We start from the raw sequence: 26,789 nt of genomic DNA, 5'->3' as shown, positions 1-26,789 counted from the left end.
GATAAAGTTTGGCTTACTACTCTATATGAAAAGGTTTTACTGTAACAAATTTAAATAGATCATAAGAGGAATATTTACTTAATTGGGAGAACAAACCACTTTAAGCACCTTGGAAAAATCAATTTACTTGAAAACAATGTAAAACTGCAGTATGGGTTGAAAATAGTTCTACTACTGGGCTTTTTCATAGAGGTGTGGGACTGCCATGAAATAAACGGCAATTTTTTCAGTACTGTCACATGAACTAGGAATAGTTAGAAGTATATTTTTGTATACAAAATAAGTCATAACAGTAAGCAAATGTCCACCTCCCCATCTCTCATCCCACTCCCACCAATAGAGTCCCAGATATGCCTGTTGATTTGCTTTGAATGTTTTCTATTGTTATTTGTTTTGCTACTTGTTGTCTCCTCCTGTAAGCACTTGATGGCAGATTGGTGAGAGCAGGTGTTAAAGGCTTAAAAACATCATTATTGCTTTTAACTGCCCATCTCTTCCTCCATATGGGATTGGGCAAAGTTGTGGAAAGCCTGCCAGTGGTATTTAGGTAAGTTTATTATAAATCTTTCCCTTCTACTTTTACTAAAGCAAGGCCTTCCTGGACAGCTTAGTTCCAGGTATTTTGTGAACTGCCCCAAGAAAAGTAAATTTCTTTAAAAAATATTTTAAAATATTTATATCGACTTATTCAGACATGAGGTTTTCAAATACTTGACTTTTTAGAGTTCAGACTGACCAGTTTTTATGGTACAGGTTGTAAATGTAGGATCCTCAATATGCTTTTAGGGTATTATGCTCCTTTTTATCTTATATTGAAAAAAAATTAAAAACACATTTTATATTATTTAAGTCACTTAAGAGAAAAATGTTAAAAGTCATTAGATATTACTGTTCCTTATTTTTCTGTTTTTCTTGTACCAGGAAAAAAAAATCCAATTTAGGGTAATAAAGGTAAATGTTAATCTGAATTAATGAATCAGAGAATACTTGAATATGTTGAATTGGAACACTAGTATATTGCTGTTGGGAATGTCCAAAGGTACAGCTGCTGTGGAAAATAGTTTTGTGGTTTCTCAAAAAGTTAAATATAGAATCACCTAGCAATTCCATTCCTAGTATGTACCCCAAATAACTGAAAGCAGGGACTCAAACAGATACTTGTATACCAGTGTTTATACTGATATTATTTAGAATATCTAAAAGGTGAAAAAAGGCCAGATGTCCATTCACAGATGAATGGATAAACATAATGTGGTCTGTACATACAGTGGAATATTATTCAACCATAAACAGGAATGAAATTCCAATACATGCTACAACAGAGTTGAGCCTTGGAAACATGCTGAGTGAAATAAGCCAGACACAAAAGGGCAGATATTACATGTTCCTACTTATGTGAGGTCCCTGAAATAGGCAAATTCATAGAGAAGAAAAGGAGAATAGACATTACCAGAAGCAAGGGGAAGAGGAATAGGTATTATACTTTGATCCGTCCTGAGCTTCTGTTTGGGATAATGAAAAGTTCTGGAAATGAACAGTGGTGATGGTTGCTCAATATTGTTAATGTATTTCATGTACCTGAACCTTCATGTACCCTGAACCATGTGATTAAAAATGGTTAAAATGGCAAATGGTATGTATGTTTTATCACAATAAAAAACTGAAAACAAAATTGGAGATTTCTTCCACATGATTTCAGCTTGCCTCTGTTTGCTCCTCCTCGGTCTACTCCGTGCTGGGTATGTAGATGTTACCCCTCCTTCCCATTGCCTAGTGCAGTGTAAAGGGTGATTTCCCCTAGGCCATTTTTGGAGGTCAGTGTTTCCTTATTTTATTAACTGACTTGAATTTAAGAGGAGACTATTTAAAAGTAGGAGATCCCTGGAGAGAGAGAAAAGAAGATATTTTAACATTTAGATGAGCCAGGTAGTTTATTAATATCCACAGACTGTGTAGGCACACAAAGGTGGTCTATGATGAATTTCACTGTGAGTCGTCCAGGGAGTAGGATGTACAATTAGACCTGTCATATTTTCTAACCTTTAAACATTTTTTGTAATTTCAATTGTGTCATCTTCCATACTCGAGGAAAACTTTGATTTCCACTTAGAGAAAGGGTCTAAGTCATCTCAGTACTAGTGTTGGAAAAGCATTTAAGGAAACACATTCTTCAGTTTGTTAGACTAAAACTTACTGAGAGGGGATAGAGTGAGAGAAAGCAAGTATGTAGTATTTTATTCATCTGAACTTATGTCTAGCACCTATTAATTATTCATAATGGTGACTGTTCTCTGAGTGTTGATTTTTTGTTTTGCTTCTGAGATACAGATGTTGAGTTTAGGTAGATCACTTATAAAATGATGGTGCAGGATTTTTGTTAAGTGATTGGATATAAAGCTTAAACATCCGGCATAAAGTGCATGTTATGAATACTGAAAATATCAGATAAAAATCCAGATGGAAAGACTTCACTCCAGAGCCATGATTTTAGGTAATTTATCATTTTCTTTAATTTCTTCTGGCACTATTTCTATACTTTTCAGAACACTTGTCCTTTTCAGTGTTGTCTGATTGTCTCCTTACTTGAGTGTAGGAATGATTACTTATTTACCTTAATGTCTTTGGAGAGTGCATAGTAAGTGCTCATTGGATGGATGGTTGGATAAATTCCTAGGCTAAATATGCCATTTAAACTTAGTACCTCTTCTAAGACACTCAAGTCATTATTTCTCTGCTGAAGTCGATCTTTTTGAAGCATGGGCGATATTATCGGCATTGTGTTTCCACGGTTTTCCTGAAATTTTTTTTTCTCATGGTAGGGATCTAATAAAATATTAAAAGCATGAGTCACTTTCAGTCCAAACCTAGCCTTCCATCCATTGCTATTTTAAAGAAACAAAGTTCTCCAAAGAGAACATGGATTATTTCCCCCCCATGTTTGTATCATATCACTGATTGATTTTGAAAATACAAATAGAACGAATAGCTTATATTTCTATTCCCTAAAAATGCCACCCTCAATTATGTATGTTTTGCTTGTCTATTGGAGTTAGTTTGGGAATTATAAATTAAGAACATTATTTTTGGAAAAAGGTGACAGTTTAAAATGATCTTCTTATAGGGAAACTCTAGAACGGAGACACTGAGGGGGCAGAAAGAAAACCCAACATGTGTCTTGCTAAGTGGTTGGGGGTCCAGCAGAGAGAGTTGATTCTGCTAGACTGGAGGCCAGAGTATTTAGTGCTACACTAAGCCATGGAGCTCACTCCAGTACTCTTGCCTGGAAAATCCCATGGACAGGGGAGCCTGGTGGGCTGCCGTCTGTGGGGTCACACAGAGTCAGACACGACTGAGGCTACTTAGCAGCAGCAAGCCATGGAGAAAAGGTAAGAGTGTATGATGGAAATCTGAGGAGACTGACCTCAGCCACTAGCAGGGCGAGGTAAGCATACCTGAGAAGAGAAGAATCTCTCGGAGCATCCTAGGGCTAATGTATGGGGCGGAAGGCGCACGTGTGCCCTCATTCATTCAGTCTGGGGTGGGATCCGACATCTTCATTAGGTGTTTCAGGTGAATTTTGTGATCCAACAACTTTGGGAAACTCAGATTTGGGAACTCGGCCCTATTGGTAATCTATCTTTTTCAAGTTTTTTACCTGTTGCCTGCAAAGAGGTGAGGTGGGAGGAGTACTTAGAAGGGACAGCAGAGGACTCTAGTTAGGACCCAGGGCAGAATTGAAGGGTTCCTCAGAAGGGTTTAACGTCCTGTTCTTTGGGATAAAATGATAACCACCCTTAGTGGTTTAATATAGAAACGAGGACACTTGTCATTTGTGCACTCAATCCAAACATTTGGACTGCAAGCCAGATGTAAAATAGTGACCAGCAATAGTTGAGCACATACCACGTGTCAGGGACTTGCATGTATATAAAACTATGAAAGATAGAGAAGATTTCTATTTTTCTGTTTTCACTATCTACTGCAGAAGCCCAATCATACCTGGTGTGCTGTAAATGTATGTCAGTGAACTAAGATTAAAGGATATGCTCAAAAAGGTAGAAAAGATCACCTGGACTGCAGAAGTTTTTTTCAACTATATCACACTGCTGCTTTAATAGTTCACATTAAATGTCTTCTTTGTATCTCCAGACTTGGAACAGGGTCTGTTTGTGTTCCCAGGTAGCTGAATGCTAAGGCTAAGTACTAGTTGAATGCCTTCCATGTGTTCAACCTGTCGATGGTCCAGAAACCTAAAATTTACTTTTGAAACAATAATAATATTCTGGACATCTCCCAAGAGGGAGATTTTCCTAGATTGTTTTCTGTAATAGCAACTGAACCTTGGATGAGAGAAACCAGAGAATAGAAGTATACTTCATAGAAAGTAATATATGAGAAACTCAATATAGTGAATGGGAATGATCTAGAGCAGCTGATTAAGAAATGGTAGTGAAGTTTTACCTGACTCAGACATGTGGAAAATGCTGAGAGAGAGTCCTTTTCACTCAGTGGCAACACCGTTTTGTTCACCTTGCATTCTCTCTCCCCGGTGCCTTTCATTTAAGTTAATTTATATAGTGTAAGATCCTGTACTTATAAGCTGCACCTGGAAAAGCAAGGCCTCGCATTCCTAATACTAACCCTTTCTGTCCTTTTAAGGCTAATAGTTTGTGGTGTTTGGGTTGCACTGAAGGCAGCCACAGGGGTGGGATGAGCCCAGAACTGACTAGAACGTGTCTCGTCTCTGCAAATGCCAAGAGCAGCTCCCGTGGTGCATAAAAGGTGACCTCAGGATTCAGAGAGGCCCTCTGCTTTCCCAGACAGCCCAGGCTAAACCTGGGGAGCTGGCAGCCCTAAATGCTTCCTTTGTTAGAAATTATTGCGCTCCCTACTCCATCTTTAGAAAGTGAGTTCACCAAAGGTGAGTTAAGGACAAGGCTTTGAAGTGGGACCTGACTTGCTTTCTCTCGCTGTGTTTGTGTGTGGGGCGGTGTGGATGAAGAGGAATGAAGATGCAGTGCCCACGGCGGTATTACCTAAACACTGCTGCTTACTCCTTCACGAGAGTGCTGCTCAGGGTCCAGAAGGAGCCCTGTGCTTCTCTGGGGATTGTGTGTCCACAGAATGGGGAGGACTGTGAGAACAACCTTCTCTTTGTTTCTCAAAACTTCTGTCCAGGAGGGAGGCTATAAATGGTAAAATGTCCATGACCTGTTGCCATCCCAGAGAGGGGCTCCCTGATGCTGGCCTGCCTACATGCCCTCCTCTCGGTGCAGCTCAGGGCTAGCAAGCCTTTGCCTTGTAACCAGGCTTTCAGAGCTTGATGGTGGTGGTCTTCATGACACAGAGTACTACAGGATCTAACTAACTTTAAAATTTTAAAAATTTTCTTAAATTGAAATATAGTTGATTTAAAATGCTGTGTTACTTTCAGGTATATAGCACAGTGAGTCAGTTATACATATGTGTGTATATATCTATTCTTTTTCAGATTCTTTTCCACTATAGATTACTACAGAATGTAGAGTGTGATTCCCTGTGCTCTACAGTAGGTTCTTATTGGTTATCTGTTTTATATATAGGAGTATGTGTGATTGAACTAACTTGTAAGAGCACTTAATTTTAAAACATCTATTTTATGCCTTAAGGTGTAGAGGAAACAGTGTTAAGCACTGTACAAAAGGGAATATGTTTTCATTTTTGCATTTGGGCACTTTGTTGTCTTAAGTTCTAAATTGCTTGGATCCTCGCCTGTCTAACCCTTTGTACACTTTTACCACTTTTCACCTGAAAGTGGAGGTTTATTGATATGTAATTAATTTTGGATAAAAGATGCTGAAATTGCCCATGTGTATGCTCATATTCAAGGAAATTATGAAATCAGCTTTGAGCCTCCTAGAAAGGAAGTTCAACTTTTAAAATGCTGCCCTTGTAAAATTATTTAGTTGTTAGTGAATATGTCTCATTATTTATACTTAGCACATAAAAATACTGGATATGGATGTTCTTTTGTTATGCCACAAATGAAGACTGATAATTCCCAACCCCCTAGCTATATCCCTGAATTTTAGACCAATGTATTCAACTATAGATCTTTACCTTAATTCCCACAGGCATTTCCAACTGAGTCTACCTGCTGTCTTTTTTTTTTTTTTTAAAGAGACTTATGGGAGCAGGGAGAAGAAATGGATAATAATTTTTAAGGCTTGTGTCTTAATTCAGGTTTTAATTAGCAACAGATATCTTTAATTTGGACTTCCCAGGTGTTGCTAGTGGTAAAGAACTCCCCTGCCAGTGCAGGAGACATAAGAGATGCGGATTCAGTTGCTGAATTGGGAAGATCCCCTGGAGAAGGGCATGGCAACCTACTCCAATATTTTTGCCTGGAGAATCCCATGGACAGAGGAACCTGGTAGGCTGTAGCCCCTAGGGTTACAAAGAGTTGAACACGCCTGAAGCGACTTAGCACACACGCATCTTCAATGCAAAATTTCTTTACTAATGCAGTTGAATTATTTCCAGGTATATTTGATTTTGACATTCTGATCTTGCTATGTGGTTACTGGCCTGTAGCTTTAACTGTATTTTAATGATACCTGGGACACTCTGATAATTTTAAAACCTAGTCTTTTAGATTTTTCTATTTTCTTATTAAATTTGTGGAAACAATGTCATTTCCTATTTACGTTTTACTTTCCAATTCTCTTAATTCAGTTTTCTCAGGAGTGCAAACCCATTAAAGCATAGTAGTTGGCTAATAAGAGAAAATTGAGGGTACAAATAAATTTTCCCTAGATTCCCTTAGCTTCATTTTGTTTGGAGTAATTTTAGGCCCCGAGTGTTTGCCATTAACGTTCTATTTTTACAGGCTTTCCTCTCTTGCTTTTGTGAGAAGCAGGGATTGTAGGAGGGAGTAGAGGAAAGTAGGCCAGGTTTGAGAAGGATGTAGTGCCAATGAAGGTGAGTGAGTTTGTCTCTATTATCTTTTATGTGGGATGATGAGTTTTCCAAATTCTAATTTCCACTGAGTCATCTGTGAGTTCAGTAGAGGGGCAGTTCTTTGTCTGCTGTCAGATGTTCTGCTTGGCAGATTAATGAACAACCTTTTTTTTTTTTTTAAGTATTTTTAATGCAGATTGCTGTATTTTTATATTTTTAGTTAAATGTCCATTTTGGCCAAGAAATAACTTTTTCATGCCATTTTTTCAGGAAAAGCATACTAATAACTTTCTAGAAAGCTTAATCACAAGATAGGTTGGATGAAAAGGAAACATCTTTTAGAGAAACCACTCTTCTTGGAAGTTTTCTAGTTCTTGTCTGTAAATAATAGCAGAGTATCACATACAATTTTTTTATTTGTGGGGCATGAGAAGCTAATCACTTAACTTGGACCTAATATTTTTGGTAAGAAGGTAAATCTTTCATCATCATTTGTAGTGGGAGGACTGAGCCCACGTGCTCTGGAAACTGAGCCCTGAGTTTGAGACCCCAGATTTTCAGCTCTCTGCAGATGTGTAACTCTGTTTGGTTAACTACAGCATTTTGGTGGCTTTGTCTGTTGAAAGGAATTGTTAGAACTGTTTAGCTCGGTATGATGCTTTGTCAAGTGCTTAGCAAGAGAGAGCTGTTATTTTATTATTTTATTCACTGATTACAGACATTTAATCATTGGACATACTTCTTAATGGGATGATAGTTATTTAAAATCATTTCTCTGTTACTTTAAAAATATATATGAATACAAGCCATCACTTTTGTCTTAGACTTACCCCTGACTCCTTGAGTGTTCTTGTTCAAGTGACATCTTTGTAGTTCATCTCCAAAATCATGCTTGAGCTGTTTAGCTTATAAAGGAATGTGGGCATAGAATGAAATAACATACGTGAGAATCACTTTGGGGGGTTGGAGGGAGCGTGTCACAATGCCAAGAAAAGTACTTTAAAAAGTGCTATTTCTACCAATATTTTTCTTTTTCCCTGCCATCTCCAAGAAAGGTGGTCTCTTTTTAAGTAGATATACAGCAGTTTTGCTTCCTCTCCAAAGTCTGGGATCTAAGGAAAGTTGTAATAAAGGAGAGTGACTTGCTCCCTTTCCCTCTCCCTTTTTTGTGGATGTTGCTCTAACTTTTTAAGAGAGAAGATTGGGCCTTGACTTTAGTGGGCAAAACCATGGGGCTCCAGGACCTGCCTTTCATCTCTGGGTCTTCACCTCGGATGATGTTCTTCATCTTTACACAATGGCATAGAGATGCCACTGCAGGGGAACAGCACGGTGCAGGCTAAGTAAGACCTTGACATATTTTAAATCTTAGCCATCTTTGTGGCTCACCGCTTCAATGCTCATTTCTTTAAAATAACATAGAATATTTGGCAGAGGTGTCAATGACTAGAATGGTTTTCTCTGCTTTGGCAGTGCCTAGGCCTCACTAACTTCTTATAAATTGGAAGCTTAGCTCCAAAAACATAAAAGAAGAAAAACCTGAATTTTAGCTAGTTGTGTACTGGCAGGTTGTCTTAGACATAAACACAGTTGAATGGGAAGGATAATAGGGACTGGAGTCTGTGTTGCTCCATGGGAGTGAATGAGCCAGTGTTAGACATTAATGTTGGGGGAAAAAAACAACCTTCACCACTTTAAAAAAACAAAACAAAAACAAAAATCTGGCAGTCATTGCAGGCTAACTGATGAAAATGAAAGGTCAGTTCCTTCGGTGCCCCACCTCAGTGTATGCCCCAGGCCATGTTAATAATGGCAATCCTATTATTTTCTTGCAGTAAGCAGGAAATGCTGTCTACACCCATTAGATTTGTTTGAGTGGCCCCTGGCTGGAAATGAAGAAAATTTAATTTTCTAACTAGCTAGGAGGAGGAAAAAAAAAATCATGCAGTGCTGCATAGAGGTTGATTGGGGGACTGGAATAAGAAGAGTGTTATTAAAAAAAGAACTTGATGTTTTTAATCTCAATTATAGGAATGTATGTACATTGAAATCATGAATGGACTTGTATACAGGTTATGTGTGTAGAAAATCTTTCTGAATATTGTCAGAACTGGCTCAGTTCTGGATTTTTTACCACATTTTTGCAGACTGCACAGTTCTCACATATCCCACTGGCTGCTGGAAACTTGCTGGGTTAGTTGTTTTTAAGATTGATTTGCTTTTCAAAACCAACATTCATTTTGGAGAAATTTGTATATTCATTAGGGCAATCAGTTACTCTGTTAGTATCAACAGCAGGAAGAAAAAAATTGGTATTAGGTAATGTTACAGAGAAAGTGAGCCTCTCCTTGCCTTTCAGGGTTGCATTGACTAATCTTGGTTGCATTGGCTTTCTTGGTTTTCACTGATTCATGTCCTTTGCTTAAAAATGAAATCTTTTAAAAAGTGTGTTTTTTTTTTTTTTTAAAGCAGGTTGATGATATTCCTCCTATATCTTTACATTTTTTAATGAATCAGAATATCTTTATTACCATTTTGATATTTGATTTATTGGGATGCTCTGTTCCAGATTCTCAGTTGGTATATAATTCATTTTTCTAAGACAATGTCAGGTTTTCCCAGGAAATACATAATGAAGAGTCCCTTAAGTTGAAGGGACTTGTTTAAAATCACAGGAGTAGCCAGTACTAGAAGAGCAAGCATTTCAGTCTTTGTGTCCAGAGAAGGTAAAAGAAACCCTTCTGTTTTAATGGATCTGTAATTCGTATGGAACCGGTCTTCTTGGGTTACTTCAGGTCATTGTGTTTGCTTTGCACTGACTGTACACTTAAGAGTTTTTTCTTTGTTTCCTGAAATGCTAATTTCGAAAGGAGTTTGTTTCTAATATCAGCATAGCAAAAGACCAGTGAGTCAAGGGAGCTTTTATGAATATCGTCCTTTTGTCTTAATTCTTAGACTTTTAGCAGTTTGCCTCTAGTGGTGAGCATTTTGCCTCTGACGTTTTGCTTCAGGTCGTCATTGTGAACATTTTTCATAACGTTTATTTTCCTCATTTGTTTGTCACCATCAGTATAAGAAGAAGTAAAGCATGGGATCCTCAGTTTTTGTAGCTAATCATGATATATGTGTGTTTTGATATTTTGGCGCGAGCACATTGTGTGGTACATATTTGGGGGGACTTTTTAAAATCCAAATTTATATTTCATTTTTAAAAGAAATGGTACTTTCTAGTAGCCTTTTCTGTTGTAAGGGTCCCGGTGGGTTTTTTTTTTTTTTTTTTGACACTTCTGAGATTAGTCTTCCTTGAGACTCATGACAGGAATTGCACCCCATGGTGTGGGGAATTTGAAACTTACACATAAAAACAATTTAAAGGGCTTTGGAAAATTTTATGTGATACTGGGAGTCAGATGTCTTGATCTAAAAATTTATTTGATTGGGAATTTAAGTTTGAAATGTTTGTATGGATTGTTAACTGGCTGGCTGGGATCTGTTATAGACTGGTTAAACTATTTGAAGTATATCTGGTGTATTTAAGTTTGGCAAGAAATCAGGGCAGAGATACAAGTTAGGCGTTATTATTTATTTTTCTAAGTCAGTAATGTAATTCATCTTTTGCCATGGAAAAGTAATCATTGAAAACACTATACCTGATAGCCTGTATAAACTTACTTAACCTGTAGCTTAACGATATTTTTTCCAGGATGCTGACCGGATGATTGCGTATAAGGATGTTTATCCATGTCCAGTGAATTAAAACCTTTAGAGGAATAGAGGGTGTGTATCATTTATTCCTAGGGTTGTTCGTTTGAGTGGTTTAGTTACTGAGAGCCTTTGTTTTGAAATGTTTCAAACCAGTTAGGCATCTTTTGACCTAAATTTTCCAGCCTTCAACTTTAAGGAATACATACTTGGAATAGCAAGAATGTGAAGATTTAACCAGGTAGTCAGCTCCTGTTAGCTGTGAAAGGGCCTGGGCCTCAAACTGGTGTTTACTAAATACTTGTTTTTTTTGCAGACTGTTGTTCCATCATGAAGAGGGAACTCACATAGTGAACTGTCATAGAGAACCAGTTGACACTGAGTTCTCTGATGTTCTCTCAGGATTCTCATGACTCAATCTTGTAAACCTCTGAATAAGTATAAGCGATGGAAGAGGATACATTTCAGTTGAAATGATTCTTCTTGTGGATGTTGGTGAGCCCTTGTCCCGGGGTAGGAGGTGGTAGTGCTGTTTTCACACTTGTAGGTGCCTTCAGAGAAGAATTGGTAGTGGTGAAGGTCAGGAAGAGTACCAGAGGGGGACGACAGAGGATGAGACGGTTGGATGGCATCATGGACTCGATGGACATGAGTTTGAGCAAGCTCTGGGAGTTGGTGATGGACAGGGAAGCCTGGAGTACTGCAGTCCATGGGGTCGTAAAAAGTTGGACGTGACTGAACGACTGAACTGAACTGATGAGTTAAATCCACACTCAGGCTTTCCTCCCTGGTGATGAGGCTGACTGCCCACATTGGTGAGAGAAAATTCTTGTGGCCCACCCCACACTTTTCATTTCTCCCTTAGCAGTAGAAGGTTGTAGGAACTGATGAGCTGCATGAACCAGTACCTGAAACTTAGAGAGCCTTCAGTTCAGTTAGAACTAGTGTGTGTGTGTTTGACTGAGGCCAGTGTAGCGATATGTGGAGCAAGGAGGCTGCCGATTCCCCTTAGATGTCCACTGTTACAGAAATTCCATGACGACAGGTACCATGTCTTTCCTTTTCTCTCTGTGCAGTGGCAGACAACAAGTGCTTAGTAAGTTATTGAATAAATGGCTTAATTACTGAGCAAAACAATGTTGTTTTGACACTGATATAACATGTGTTTGAACCAGGAGAAAATTTGTTTGATTTCAGTTTGAAAACTCTGTTCCAATTCTTGGAAGAAATATGGAATTTTCAATTTAAAATAACTGATACCTGAAAATAAGTGAAGATTGAAAAATTTTGAATGTCCAGTGATAGTGAAGAACTATTTGTTTTGCAAGTAACAGAAACACTCAAACTAGCTCAAACCCACTGCCGCCCCCGCACCGCCCCGCCCCGAAAAAGGTTGGAGTCACTGGAAACGAGGGCAGTGTGCTTGGACCTCGTGAGGTCTTGGACCCAGCCCTGGGAAGTCATTGGGAGCCAAGACTGCTTTTCTTCCTCTTTCTCTTCCTTTTTTCTTTGATACTTCTTCTTCTGTAGAGTCCGTGTTACATTAATGCTAGATGTTTCTAAACTCATAAACTTTATCAGTTTTTATTTTTCCTTCCAAAATGCCAGTCTACACATGCTTTCTAATGATGAATTGAAGGTATAAGATGGTAGAAATATTATCTTAGAGCCACTTTGAAGCAAATTCCTTTCCCAGAGTGTCATTTATAGTCAGTTTGTGGGAGGAAAGTTATATAAAGAATGACTGCTATTTCATCAAAATAATGATAATCTATATTTTCCTGTGTCTTGTTTTCTTAAAATGAATTGCAGTGAGACATGGCCTGGCTGATTTCTTCCCTTAAATCATCTCAGAAACTGTGCCCAGTCCATTAATTGCTTTGTTCAGTGGGCAGGAAATGGTTATGTTTGTACAAGTTACACAATCTTAACTAAGTTGGAGCAAGGAACCAAAGAAGTCTCTGATCTTTTTCTGCAGAATTAACTATTTGGATCCGGAAGCTTACAGATGATACATAAGCCAGGTTACTGGGGTATACTTAGGTAAAATAAATTATGATTTTTGCTATCAGAATGGCTGCCTGTTTAGGGATATTGAGGAAAGTGGATGCATGAGGTCATCAGGCTGATTGTGAGATTAAGTCTGTGCAGTTTTCCTTCCTTAACAGTTTCTTATGCCTGCTAAAAAGGAGGTGTCCTGAAGCTGGTTCCCTGTTGGCTTTACCAGGAAGAGTCAGCCTTTCTTTTCTCTCTCTTCCATATCCTCCCTTGCAGGCTGTTTGGAAATTTGTTGTTTTTCTTTTCTGGGGTTGGCAGGTTGTTTCTTCTCCTCACTCCCTTACTCCTGCCTGGTACCTGTCTCTCAGAACCCCAGTTATCTCCTGCTTTTCTTCTTCCTGAAAGTAGAACTTTTCTCTTTATCACCATTTGATGATTTTTTTTTTTTTTTTAATATGGACCATTTTTTAAAGTCTTTATTGAATGTGTTACAATTCTGCTTCTGTTTTATGCTTTGGTTTTTTGACTGTGAGTCCTGTGGGATCTTTGCTTTCCCACCAGGGGTGGAACTCTCATCTCCTGCACTAGAAGCCAAAGTCCTAACCACTGGACCTCCAGGGAGGTTCATGTTTGATATTTCTTTAAGCATTCTGATTGATAATTTGCAGTTTGAGCAGAGCTCCCCCCCTTTTTTTGTATAGTACTTCTAAGTACTTTTCAGACTTTGCCTACCTATTCATTCATTTATCCTCCTCTTATTTTGACTTCTGTTATTTCCTGTAGTCCATATATCACTGAGAGAAAATACGATCTTAAGTAAGGAAATAACTAATAGAGGTCACATTGAAAAGAAAATGAATTAAGTGAATTTGGGCATAGTTTCTCTCTTTAAAACGTGAGCTGTCTGATTCCTTTAAAGAAGTGCTCTTTTTGCTGTATGAGCTGCTGCTGCAAAGTCACGTTTACTCTCGTAACTCCTTAAGATTTCTCTTTTGAATGGCCCATTGCCATTCCCTGTTTGCTTGTGTCTTTTGCTTTCTTCCTTGATAAATACTTTTTTTTTTTAAGAACTTTGGAAGCAAGCCTTAATTTTTGTAGATTTTCCCCATTTTTTTCTTCACATGTTCCGCAGTTCTTTAAAATGTAATCTTTCCTTATGGTCTGTTTGTTTTGCCATTTACCGACTCACCGCCGTCTTCGAAAAGTCCTGCTTTTGCTTGTACCTTTTCTTCTGGTTCAGAATCTTTCAGTTGATTCCTCTTCTACTTCTTTCCTCTCAGCAGTTTCCTTTGATGGTGAAACCTGCCTTGGAATTTGTACTTGAGCTTCTTAAACCCTTTAGGAAAGGTAGTTCTGTCAGCATTCACTTCTCTTTCTCTTCTATTCCAAAAGGCTAAGGACAAAGAATCCTTACACATTCCTGTGCTGAGGAATCTGGGGTTTCTGCTATCCTGTTTTTACCAGGGTGTGAATTCCCTGGGAAGGTACCTGATAAGATCTCCCATCTCTTCCCTAAGCTCCGGGTAGGACACAAGCATTGCATTTGGAATTGGCTCCAGACACTCAGATACCATTAATTTAGTAATGATTACATGAGGCTTTGAAGGCAAACAAAACAGCTTCTCTAAAAGGTGAACTGGGTAAAATCAGAATGGGATGACCTCTAATGACTTCTCTAGCTCTCTTTTCTCAATCTGTGAATTCATCCTCAAGGAAGAGTTCATCAGAAGGGGAGAACCATCATTCCCCTTTTTAGGCTTTTTTATTTGTACTCTGTCTGCAGTTTAATTTTGTAATCAGAGCTTAGCTACTATTTGCTCATCTGTAAAATTCCTTTTATCTTTGTAAGAAAGTCTGCTACCAGATAAAATTTCAGATTGTTCAGTTTTAAAATGTTTTACTTAAAAAGAGAAGATAGTTCTTCAGTAGAAATTGTGACTTCAGAGATAACTTTCATGTTTTGAAATCTGGAAAAAGATTTTTATTAAATGAAAATTTAATAAATTAAAAAATTAAGTATTTGTAGGGAATCTGTAGCCATTGCTGGTTGACATCTTTCTTCTTGTGCTCCAGAGAAAGCTCACTAAATTTAAACCTGTGAGCTTTCAAGTGGCTTTTATTATCAGTGATATATTGCGTGAAGTTGGAACTTTTCAGATTCATATTTGTGGCAGAGATAATGGGAACTTTGATTTTCATTCATTGTCACTGTATGTACCTGGCACGTAAGTAGGCTCTCCATTTGCTTTATTGGATAAACAAAGAAAGTGATCCTGCTGTTCAATGGGATTTTAAAAATTCTCCACCAAGATCACCATTCATGGCCCCTGTTGCCCTCTGTGTTATGTGACTTCAAATTTATTGCAAACTTACCAGACATCTCAGGCACTGTAGGGACAGACTCCTAAAATTTCTGGTGGACTTCCATGTCTCATTCTTGGCAAACTGAAATGTAAATGAACACATATAAATTTCACTCTAGATCAGAAAAGCCTCTTTTTAGTGAAATTTGCGGAAGGTCCTGCTTCCTGCCTGTGAGATAGGGTGATAGGATCACATCCGAGAAACTGCCACCTTGTTCAGAAGTGACATGATCGCTGTTCAGTTTGGAATATTGATAAGTGGGCAGATTTATTTGGAAGCACTTTGTTTTTACTACATGCGTAAAACTCCAGGGAGCATTGAGTAGGAGTAGAGGTGCTCCCTTTTGGCTATGCATTAGCAACGTGGCAGTTACTGATCTGTCATTTACTTTGAAAAGGAATTACAAAGTTTTGGCCTCCTGCCTAGAGCTGCTCCAGATGGTCAGAAAAGAGTTTTGTGCTGAAGTCAAAGAGTATATTGCAGTGATAGAGTTGTGCTTGCCATGTTTATATTAGAACAGGGACTTCCCCCTTGATCCCTCTGCACAGTCTTTCCATTTCTTTTTTAACCTGAGGGAGTAAGAGGAGGAAAATACTGCTTTGGACTTATGGAGTCTAATACTTGGAAAACCTTTGTTCTTGATGGGGATGTAGAGGTATGGCATGTGATCCGTAGAGTTGCTTTGTTAACCTCTGTACCTCTGGTACTTAGTATTTACAAAGGCCGCATGAAGAATTGGATATACCAAGACCATTCTAACTGATTTTGAAATGGGGGTCAAAATGGGGGTCAAAATTTGAAATGACGATGCCGCCCGGTGGCTGGCGCTGGCTGCGCGGCCTTTGGGCTGCGGGTCAGCCCCTGTTCCAAGGCCGTGCGTTGCTCGTCACCAACACCCTGGGATGCGGCATTCTCATGGCGGCTGGGGATGGGGCGCGCCAGATCTGGGAGATTCGCGCCCGGCCCGGCCAGAAGTTCGACCCGCGGCGCTCAGTGAGCATGTTTGCAGTCGGCTGCAGCATGGGCCCCTTCCTGCACTATTGGTATCTCTGGCTGGACCGCCTGTTCCCTGCATCTGGCTTCCCTGGCCTCCCAAACGTCCTCAAGAAGGTCCTCATTGACCAACTGGTGGCCTCTCCTATGCTTGGCGTCTGGTACTTCTTGGGCCTTGGCTGCCTGGAGGGCCAGACCCTGGACAAGAGCTGTCAGGAGCTGCGGGACAAGTTCTGGGAATTCTACAAGGCTGACTGGTGTGTGTGGCCTGCTGCGCAACTGGTGAATTTCCTCTTCGTGCCCCCCCAGTTCCGAATCACCTACATCAACGGCCTGACGCTAGGGTGGGACACCTACCTCTCCTACCTGAAATACCGGATCCCAGGCCCTCTGACACCCCCAGGCTGTGTGGCCCTGGGCATCATACAGACTGAGCCCCCAGATGCCAGACAGCAAGGCAAGACTGCCTGAGCTGCCGCTGACCAGCCACCTGGGCAGAAAGGGGAACCGACTCCTAGGCCAAGTCCTAGCCGCACCCTGACTTCTGGGCATCTGCTTGGGCTGCCCCTGCCAAGCCCACTGCCAGGCCTCAGTTTCTGCCTCTGGAATACAACCATGAAGATGGACAGTTGTACCTCAGCCTTTCTGGGACAGCTTCAAGTGACTCGTGATGGACCATCCTCAGCTCTGGGGTCTCAGCCAGCCAGCTAGCACCAAGCCCTCAACACTGCTGTAGGCTGGGCGCTGGGACCAAGGTGGGGGATATCGCCCATCCGCTTGGATCCGGGCCCCAGAATTTGGAGCCTCCAGTCTTATCCTCTAGTCATGGAGTATGGAAGTACCATTAAATTCTCTTTGTAATTGAAAAAAAAAAAAAGAAATGGGGGTCAGAAGCTTCATTTGGATTGCATGTGCTCCTCTGATAAACTGGCTGTTAGCCCACAACTGCTGTTTAGTGGCCTTCCTCAGTCAATTGGCCCATCTCTGATGGGAGCTGGGCATTACTGCATCTTTTCTCATGTTTCCCCATGATTCTGTGGTCAGTTGGGCAATGGTGAAGTGTAGATGTCCAGTGTGGGTGGGAGGTGGGGCTTGGGGAGATGAGCAGGGGGAAGGTTATGGTGTTAATAGCAGTTCCCAGACTTTGCTTTTCTGGACACTAACACTTAATTTCTACCCATGACCTTATGTGCCTTCATCTCAACCTTGGAAGGGGAATGATGTGATTCCTATTTTCTAGATGAGAAAACAGATTCAGAGCGATAATAATAGGCTCAAGGAATAACCAGGTAACTCTGGCTACCTGCTCACATACAATTTTGGAGAAATTTATTACAAGTCTCCTGCCCCTTCAGGTTAGAGGTGACTGCAGGCTTCAGGAAATAAAGCTCATTTTCCTATGGGAAACTTGGGCCTTGTTCAAGCTGAGCCTTTTAGTAAAGCTTGGTCACAAGGCTTAGATTAAGACCTAAACCTACAGGCTGCTGCTCTCCCACACTGCTTTCGGTTACCCTTGTGGTTATTGAGTAACTTGGTGAGTTTGAAGAACATTAACAAAATTTTTATGTCTTCGAAGAAAATCCAGCACATGGGGAAGTGACATTAAGTTGCATACCCCAGAAAGGAATTTTTATCTATTTTGAGATGTTGGTATATAAATTGAAAACCCTATAATTTTGACTCTTGTACTCTTAGTTGATTGTCTAGGTGCTTGATGATAGATGGCTGTTTTGAAGCACTTTTATTGAAAAATGTAAAGAACGTGTGTTCTTCACAAATAGGTACTTCCCTGTGTAGACCTAAGACTTAATCAGCAGTTTCTTTCCCCAGCAGTCTTCCAGGAGCTTCCAGAATCCTCCTCTAGGCTGTTATTCTGCTTCATTATTTTGTCTTCCTTTAAAATCTCCACTGTTCAGATAGTGTTCAGACAATATTATTTTTCTATACATATTATATGGTACTATAATTACTTCACGAGTTCTTTTGGGATTGCGTCCTAAACTGCAGAACATCTCGTTCTGGTTGATGTGCTTTTTGAAGTCTTGCTGCCTTTGTGATGAAAAAGGATCAAAGTGGAGTGGAGGTGGGGTTAGTCCAGTCTAATTTAAATCTGATCTCTGAGGCTTTTACACTTGCACAAAGGCAACAGAGTAGGCTTTCTTGTTGTTGCTTTATTACAATTATGAAAGAAACATTATCTATTATTTTATAAAAGATCATAAAAGAAAGATACATTTTTTAGTGTTTTCTACGTTAAAAAAAAAACCCAATTACCATGAGTCATAAAGCTACAATTACATCAAGAGTCTCTTATATGAAAGAGTCTTTAGTGGATTTTTGGTGCGGTCATTGTGTCTGTATCAGGGGAGTGAAATGTCATCATCCTTGAAAAAAAATTACTTAAGAGACCTAGAAAGAGTCTGTAGAAGTTTGTATCTTCTTAGGGCCTTAAGGTCCAGGAGTTAGTACTACAGAACTGACTTTCAGATCTGGGTTATCAGTAATTTTCCCTACTACTTATCCTCATGACTTACTGAATATATTTCAGGTTTCTCTTTGCCATTCGTTTGGAAGAGCCTTCCTCTGAGAATTAACTATAGAATATTTGTTGAAAGATCTTCACACAGAGGGTGTGGTGTTGCCACTGTTTCAGGTTGTGCAGTGTGGTATTCTAACCCAAAGGCTCCGGAGAGCAGAGAACGTACAGGGCATCTTCTCCCACTGCTCTTGTGCCCACGTGCTCCAGGAACACCAGAAGTCACGCTGCTCAGTGTCCTCGCCTACCTGTGTTCCCATTGCCCGGGGCGCCTCCTCTCAGGTATATGGCGGCTGTGTAGATTTTAGCTCTACCGTTCTTCATACTCAGACCTGTCTTATTGGAACCTATTCCACAGCCCCCGTTGCTCTTTTCAGGTTCTTGTGCTTTGTCATTAGCCACCTGTCTCCTCCCTGCTGGACTCAGGCTTTGGGCTCCTCTGGACGGATAGTAGGTTCCCCTTTTATATCTCCAGGCTCAGGGCTGATGCTATGCCCCTGAGGAAGGAAGCCCACGGAAGAAGAAAATAAGTCAGTGATTGACTGGCCTGAGCACAGCTCCCATAGTACTCATCAGTTCTGTTTCCTCAAACACTTTATGTGAATTAGAATGGGTTCTTTCCTTTCAAACCATTGATCAAGTATCTGGGCGACAGTGTGTTTTGAGGAGTACTCATTTATAGCAAGAGTAAAAATGTTTAGCAATAATAATAATATTGAATGCTTACCATGTGAGCTCTTTTAAGTGCTTTATGTGCATTTCTTCATTTAATCCTCACAGCTTCATGAGGATATTATCTTTATTTTGTGGATGAAGAAACTGAGGCACTGAGAGAGCAAGCTACTTGCTTGGAGTTAAAAGTCTAGTAAGTTGTGGCATCAAGATCGGGACCCAGGCAGTATGTGGGATAGGAGAGGGTATAATATCTTCTCCCTGAAAAGGCATATTCCTCTGTCAGTCTTCTCCGTGTTACATATTACTTTATTCCTCTTATATTTACTTGGGTCAACCTCTTGTGCTTTTGCTGAGAAACCTCACTGTTGGCCTCCCTGACTTGGTACCTGCCTATTACGATTTGCTGTTGGTGGGAGGGTAACGCTGGCCTTGCTGTTGGCTGCTCCTTCCACTTGAAGTTGACAGGTTTGTGTATCTTAATGAGAATTGAAATTTCCTTTGTATTTATTTATTCATTTTATGTTACTAAGCAAAATGTTTTTCAGAGATGTTTGCTGGCTTTTATGTGGCTAGAGCAAGCAGATACAGGATTTATCACTATTAAGCAAAGGTTGATACCTTCAGGGAATTAATGACTTGTAATAAGTCATCATTATGTGCCTTTGATTGGATTGGCCCACCTCAGTTTCTGATCTTCAGCTCCCGTTCACAGCACCTTGGTAGCCTCACCTAGCAGTGCCTGGATACTCTGGCCAGGTGGCTCAGGTTTCACCTTTACCAGAAGGACATTGTGGAATCCGACTGACAGTTCCCTTTAGTCCTCTTCATTTATTGGCTGTTTTTTCCTTTCGAATTCTAAGGGGAATAGCCTGAAGCCATTTTTAGAGGGGCTACTTAAGTAGTTTATGAGTGCTTGACTTTTATTTAAATAGCACTTTATTTAAAAAGCAGTTTTCTACGTATTTTGGAGTCATTTACACAGGACCCTATGATGTGAACCCAGTGAGGATTGTCTCAGTTTAGAGATAAGAAAACCTAATCTGAAAGTGTGCCCCTTTCCTAAGGGCGCCTCAGCAAATGAAGGGAAAATCAGGCAATAATTCCGATTTCTTGATTCCCTCTCCCTTTTTCCCTCATTGCATTTTATTGTCTCAAAATTGGCACACCTCTAACTGAAAATCTGTAGGTGCACATCTTCACTTATTAAAACTATGAACATTAAAATATTTTCATTGTGCTCACATTTTCCCAGACTCTTATTATTAGAATATTTTGACATTCATTTTTATAAAAATGGAGAATAAAATTAGAAATCACTCAAGGTACCATAATTGTGTAATTTTAGATGTTTTATTATTAAACTGGGATACAGCAACAGAATGCAGCCTCTTGATAGCCTTTAAAAAAAAAGGCACATCTTGGAGTCAAGAATTATGGCATTAAAATAAGACTCTTGGCTATTTCTGGAGTGTGTTAGCTAATTTACCTTCTGGTTTTCTTTTTGTGGAATTGGTGAAGAAAGAGACAAACAAAATCCAAGAACAAGTCACATGAAAAAATTAGCACTCCTCTGGGCATACAGTTTGTGAGATAATCATAAATTCTACACCCTGTAGTGGCTGACGAGGGTAGGGGAAAAGCAGAATTGTAGCACTCTGGTGGTGGACTAAGAAACTGGTGCACATTTATGACCTTTAACCTTTACCTTTCACTTTAAGTCAAAACCCCCTTATATTTAGGTGAGTTTGTTTTTTAAACATGGTAATTATGAAAAATATTGGAGAAGGAAATGGTAACCCACTTCAGTACTCTTGCCTGGAAAATCTCATGAAGGGAGCCTGGTAGGCTACAGTCCATGGGGTCGCAAAGAGTCGGACACGACTGAGTGACTTTACTTTTTTTATGAAAAATTTCAACACGTACTACAAAAGTAGAGAATAGTAGTGGGCTTCTGTGTTCTTGTCACCCACCTTCAACATCTGTCAACTCATGGTCAGACTGACTTGGTCTTTATGCATTTTTCACTCTCTGATGTACGATTTGAAGCAAACCCCAGACCTCTTATCATTTAATCTCTAAATATTTGTGTGTGTGTGTGTGTGTGTATGTGTGTTTTTCTTTAGGTAAGTTCTTTTGGAAGAATATTTTTTTTCTAATTTAAAGTTCACCAAATAAAATATTGGAATTTTTGCTATATAAATTGGTTGATATTATAAAATTTCTAACTTACCAGTGCTTTTCAAGTTGCTTATATTTTCTCTGACAAACTTTTTTTTTTTTCTGAAACAGGCAAAAAGTTATTCATAGTAATAAACAAGGAGTGTTCATTAGTGTTAAAAATGAGCTTATTTTTCAGACTGAATTTTTTTATTAAAAAAATTACTGTGTTTCAGAAGCTTTCAAACTTTAGTGCAGAATCATAATGCTCTTCAGTTTTATATCTTTTCAATGTTTATGTTTCCCAGCTGTTTCAAACAGACTGAATTTTAGTGTATTATAAGCTTATGCATTCATTAATTTAGACTACTGATTTGGAATTTTCTATAAGTTGAATATAACTTTGATAGCAGGTTTCTATTCAAGGAACATATTTGCTAGTTGGAGATGGTTGACAAAGAGAATTCTGAAGGTTTTATAGTTCAAGTGAATGAATTTATGGGCTCAGTTATCTTTAAGTGTGTATATTTACATACCATAATGCTGTGGATTTAACCTTATTTGAAAAGACTAACCTGATTTATACATACATACAGTCAGTTAACTGATTAAATTTAAGATAAGTAATAAAATTAACCTTTCAAGGTGAAGATCCGACTTTATGAAAGGTGGTCAGTGAATTTTATCTTTTAGCATGGAGACTGGCTTTACAGGCTGTCACATGTACTAAAAGGAACAAAATAATACTCCTTAACTAGAAAAGGCGACGAGGAAAAGGCTATGAGCATTTTTAAGGCCTTGAAGCATACTTAGGGCTTAATAAGAGCAAATATTTGCTTAGTGCTTGCCGTTCTGAGCACTTAACTAACTCATTTAATCCTTACCACACTCCTATGAGGATAGGTGTTGTAATTATCCTTGTTTTATAGATAGGAAACTGAGGCATGGAGAGGGTAAGTAACTGGTCCTCATCCAGAGCTAGTAAGTGGTTGAGCCTGGCTTAGAATCCAGGAGTTGGGCTCCAGAGTGCAGGATCTGAACAATTATGCTCCAGTGCCCCACTTGGCTTATAAAACGAAATAAATAACTAGTTCCTATGGAAAATTTGTTGCCTTTTCATCAATGAGAGTATGACATTTTAGAGAAGTCCTGTTCAATAGAACTTTGTGATATGATGGAAATATTCTGTCTACATTATCCAGTAGGATAACCATTAATTACACTGAACACTTGAGATGTGGCTAAGGTAACTAAGGAACAAAACTTTTCACCGCATTTGTTGAATTAACTTAAATAGTCACAGGTAACTTCTGTAAGGGACATTGCAGTTTTAAGAGTCCAAGAAACCTGGGAGAATTTATAGTTTGCATTTTTCTGGGGTAATGACAACATCTTGACATTTTATGACTGTCAGTATCTCCACCTCATTAGGGTACAACCATAATGGTTGTATCATTAAATAGTAATGATTTTAATGAGAGTGAAAATATTTTTACAAATGAGATAATTGAATGTTTAAAACCTTAATGCCTGACGACAAGATGCTGTTTGATCACCAACATAACATCAGCCTACCATGTCTGGAGGCATCCCCTTGTTAATTGCTATGTAGCAAAAATTGCTTTGACATTCCTTTTGCTTTTTAGCCTTGGAGGGAAGTTCTTGCTTTGTAATGAGTCCAGCTCCTTGGTCAAGCTTAACATCAAGGAATAATGATAAAATAGTAAAATGGCCTTTGCGGACCAAAAGCAGCCCTGAAGAAGCAAGCATTTAGCTCATTTTCTCCTCCAGCCTGCCCCAGTAGAATTGTGTTGACAGAGCTCCCATATAAGAAAATAAAGCAAGAAAACTCAGTGGTAATGAAGCCAGGTTTCATCTCAAATGAGACCACATAAACTATGATTTAGTTGATAAATCATACCTCCTATAATGTGCTTTCATCTAAGCCTTTATGAGGCACTTAAACCTAATTATTTTAATCTTTTCTTTATGTTGATGAAAAGGGCCAGAGTGGTTGTTTCCATCAGGAACGGTGGGGATCTGAAATGCAGGCAAGATTAAGTCTCCAGATGGTGGTGGGTTTTGGACCTTAGCCACCCGGCAGACATAATTAAACATGTCTGCAGTCCCCTCATTTAGCAGTTCTAAAACAGACATTTTCTTTGTTTATGGGGTTTAACTGTTATCATTAGCATTTAAGTGAAGGACCTGAAGTACTGTAGCCAGGTGCTAAAAGTCAGCCACACGCTGGATCTGGAAGTCTGCTTAGAAAAGTTTGTATGGAGAGAAGTTCCTATCAAACATGGGGAATTTGCATGGCCATGGGGTGTTTTCAACAGGTCCTGTCGGCTCAGTTTTTATTTGTAATTCTCAAATGTAGCAAAGTTAGGATGTAGAGAACCAGGACTGGATGTGAACGTGGATTGGAATTGGAAGGCAAAAAGTATTGAAGCTCACTGGGTTCCTGGCTTCAGCTTCTAACTGAAGTTGGGCAAATCATTTAATTGCTGTGAACTTTGACATCTCCACTTCATAAACTTCTTTCAGGATGGGAAACCACATATCACTAGAGAATGATTTGGCTTCTTGAAAGGAGAATTATGGTTTAATTGTAGAATGAAAGGTGGCTATGATGAGTGAGGCCTCATGTTTACTCTAACTGCCTTGTTGCCAGTAAACTCTCCATTTACACTTAGGAGCAGGTGAACATTACCTAAAGGCACTTGAAATGAGTTTTTCTCATGCAGATGACTATACAGTATGTTCTGGAGTTAACCTTTTTCACTGAATCTTTAGAACTGAGTTGGCCTTTTGATGGGTCAATGCTTCTATAGCTTAACTAAGTTTGCTGACTGTTTTGTGTCCTCTTCACTGAGAAACTCTTGTTATTTTAGTCAGAAAAGTAAAATTTCCTTTCCTTTCATGCTTTTCCCCTCCTGGCCTCTTTCCTTACTGTATGACCCATACAAACTGGAAGCCAGGCCTTCTGACATGAACTTAGGATGATGTTACATTACATCTTCAAGCAGGGGTTGTATCACAGAATGATGACGCTGGATGAAAACTTTCTTTGGTTGGGACCTTGCAGAAGATGATTTGAAATACAGTCATCTCCAATTCTGACATATATCGGATTCTGTTTTTCTGGTCACTTAATCGAAAGTAGGTGTCTATCCTGAGAGATGCCTTTATACGGTTGAGGATGTACTGGTGCTGCACTGTAGCCTGTGACTCTTGTAACCGACACTGAGGTGGCCTTCTTGCTGTGCAAGAAGTAGCAGCAGTTCCAAAAGTCCACCAGGCCAGTATTCAAATCTAGTTCCCTACAAATCCTGTGGATCCCATAACTCAGAAACATGTGTGCTCATGTACATCTGATCAGTCTGAGTTCACTCCTAGAGCAGCCTGTACCAAGGACTTGGTGACAATTGAGGCTTGAACTTTTCTAAAAAAGGAAAAAGTAGCACAAAGTTAAACTTTCCTAATGTAAAGACATCATATTAATTATTTTTAAGAGCAGCCCTTTGTGCTTCTTCATTTGAGTAATTTGTCTTAGAGTTGATGAAATTTGTTGCTTGTGGCTATGAAATCCTGCCTCCCAGCTATAAAGGATGATTTCATGGTGGAGGACGTCGCAGGATCTTAATTTTGCTGCTTTGTAGCATGAGACATGCTTCAAAGGCTGGGGGCATGGGGGGAGGGGAAATAGGGCAATTTAAGCCTGTTTTAAGACACATGGAAAGGAAGCTGGTTTGTAACTAGGGGCATGTGAAACTTGGCAGGACTCAAATCCATTAGTGGCCACAGTCACATGATTGATTACCAGTTGGGGACCTACAGCTAGCTTATTGCAGATCGAGATCTGACATAATTGATGTTGTCATCAGTATTAAACTGTTCACCCTGTCCTGCCAACTTTCTTCCAAAAACAAAAGTTTCTTGCTTTGCATGTATGAAAGTTTTTGTGATTCTGTGTACGTGTACTGAATCATGATCCAGTCACCACTATTTGAACTTTTTTTTTTAACTTCTTAATTTTAATAAAGCATTAGAGAAACTGATAATTTCATTACTTCCCCACTGCTTATCTTGGGGAAACCTATGGGTTTTTTCTTACCATGTTAGTGAAGAGAAAGAGGGAAAGACTGCCCCAAACTGTGTTATTCTATGTGTGCGTGCTTGATCGTGTTTAACTTTGTGACCCCATGGACTGTAGTCCGCCAGGCTCCCCTGTCCCTGGGATTCTGCAGGCGAGAATACTGGAGTGGGTTGCCATGCCCTCCTCCAGGGGATCTTCCCGACCTAAGGATCGAACCTGTGTCTCCTGCATTGCAGGGGAATTCTTTACCGCTGAGCCACCGGGGGACCTGAAAGAAATACAGGGACAGATAGGCCTCTAAAACTTGGACAGTGACTTAAAAACATGAACTAATATAGACATTAAATGTTTGTTGCTGTTTTTTTATGGAAGTTAGTGGGTTGTTTCCTGAGGGGTTTGCTATAAGGAGTCATTTTGTTCTCTTATGAAAGGAAGGTGGAGGGTTTGTGTGTGGGACTGGACTGGTAGGGAATTGTATGAACAGGTCTCGGGAAAACATGGCAAGGGGCATTCCAATTTCAGAGATTTTTTTAAGTTTTGTAACTTCTCAAGGTGTTATTTCTTCTTTTAGTTAAGGGTTATCGAACACTTTGTTTGTCAAAATGGTATTTTTTTCTTGTCTTTGTGTCTTCTAAAACTTCAAAAGAAGAGGGCTTTGTTTTAATTTTTCCTTAATGCTTTTGGTCATGTTTCAAGTCCTGAGCTCTTTGAATAATGACATATATGTAGATGAAGTCTGCATTATCTCATTAGCCTGAAAATTTATAGATCTGACCATCAAAAGATAAGAACAGTATTTGTAATTTTACATCAAAGATTAAAAAAAATATTTTATTTTTGGCTGTGTTGGATCTCTGTTGCTGCATGTGGGCTTTCTTGAGTAGCAGCGCATGGGCTTCTCATCATGGTGGCTTCTCTTGTGGAGCGCAGGCTCTAGGGTGCTTGGGCCTCTGTAGTTGTGGTGCGTGGGCTTAGTTGTTCCGAGGCACGTGGGATCTTCCCAGACCAGGGACTGAACCTGTCTCCTGCACTGACAGGCGAATTCTTTACCACTGAGCCATCAGGGAAGCCCCTCATCAAAGATTTTCATCTATCTCCACCAAGGTGGTCATCTCATTTGTTCCAACCAGTGTCAAGACGCCTGTATGTGACATCTTGACACGTGGTCAGCAGCCTGTGCCAGAGGCACTGTGATCCACTACAAGGCAGTTAGACTAGGGGGCTCTGGGGACTGGCTTCTAGGCCTGGTTCTGCCCCCTACCTACCAGTTTGATTTTGAGTATTTTACTATCATGGTTAATCAAGTTCTTGATTCCTTTGACTATT

General features: G+C 39.6%; 2 protein-coding genes across 8 annotated transcripts in view; both read left to right on the top strand.

Annotated features, from left to right (window-relative positions):
- The window catches only part of FNDC3B (fibronectin type III domain containing 3B), a 356,072-nt gene that overhangs the window by 9,174 nt on the left and 320,109 nt on the right, over positions 1-26,789 (top strand). The gene's annotated exons all lie outside the window — the stretch shown is intronic.
- The window catches only part of LOC133247237 (mpv17-like protein 2), a 33,847-nt gene extending 7,058 nt beyond the window's left edge, over positions 1-26,789 (top strand). The window contains exon 1 of the mRNA XM_061415758.1: positions 1-26,789. This exon is cut by the window's left edge and continues 7,058 nt beyond it. Within this exon, the coding sequence (XP_061271742.1) occupies positions 15,805-16,467 (663 nt within the window). The 5' untranslated portion in view covers positions 1-15,804 and the 3' untranslated portion in view covers positions 16,468-26,789.

The sequence above is a fragment of the Bos javanicus genome, chromosome 1 (assembly GCF_032452875.1).
Source record: "Bos javanicus breed banteng chromosome 1, ARS-OSU_banteng_1.0, whole genome shotgun sequence".
NCBI lineage: Eukaryota > Metazoa > Chordata > Mammalia > Artiodactyla > Bovidae > Bos > Bos javanicus.
Note: the sequence above shows the minus strand (reverse complement) of the source record. Positions and strands in the feature narration are given on the sequence as shown.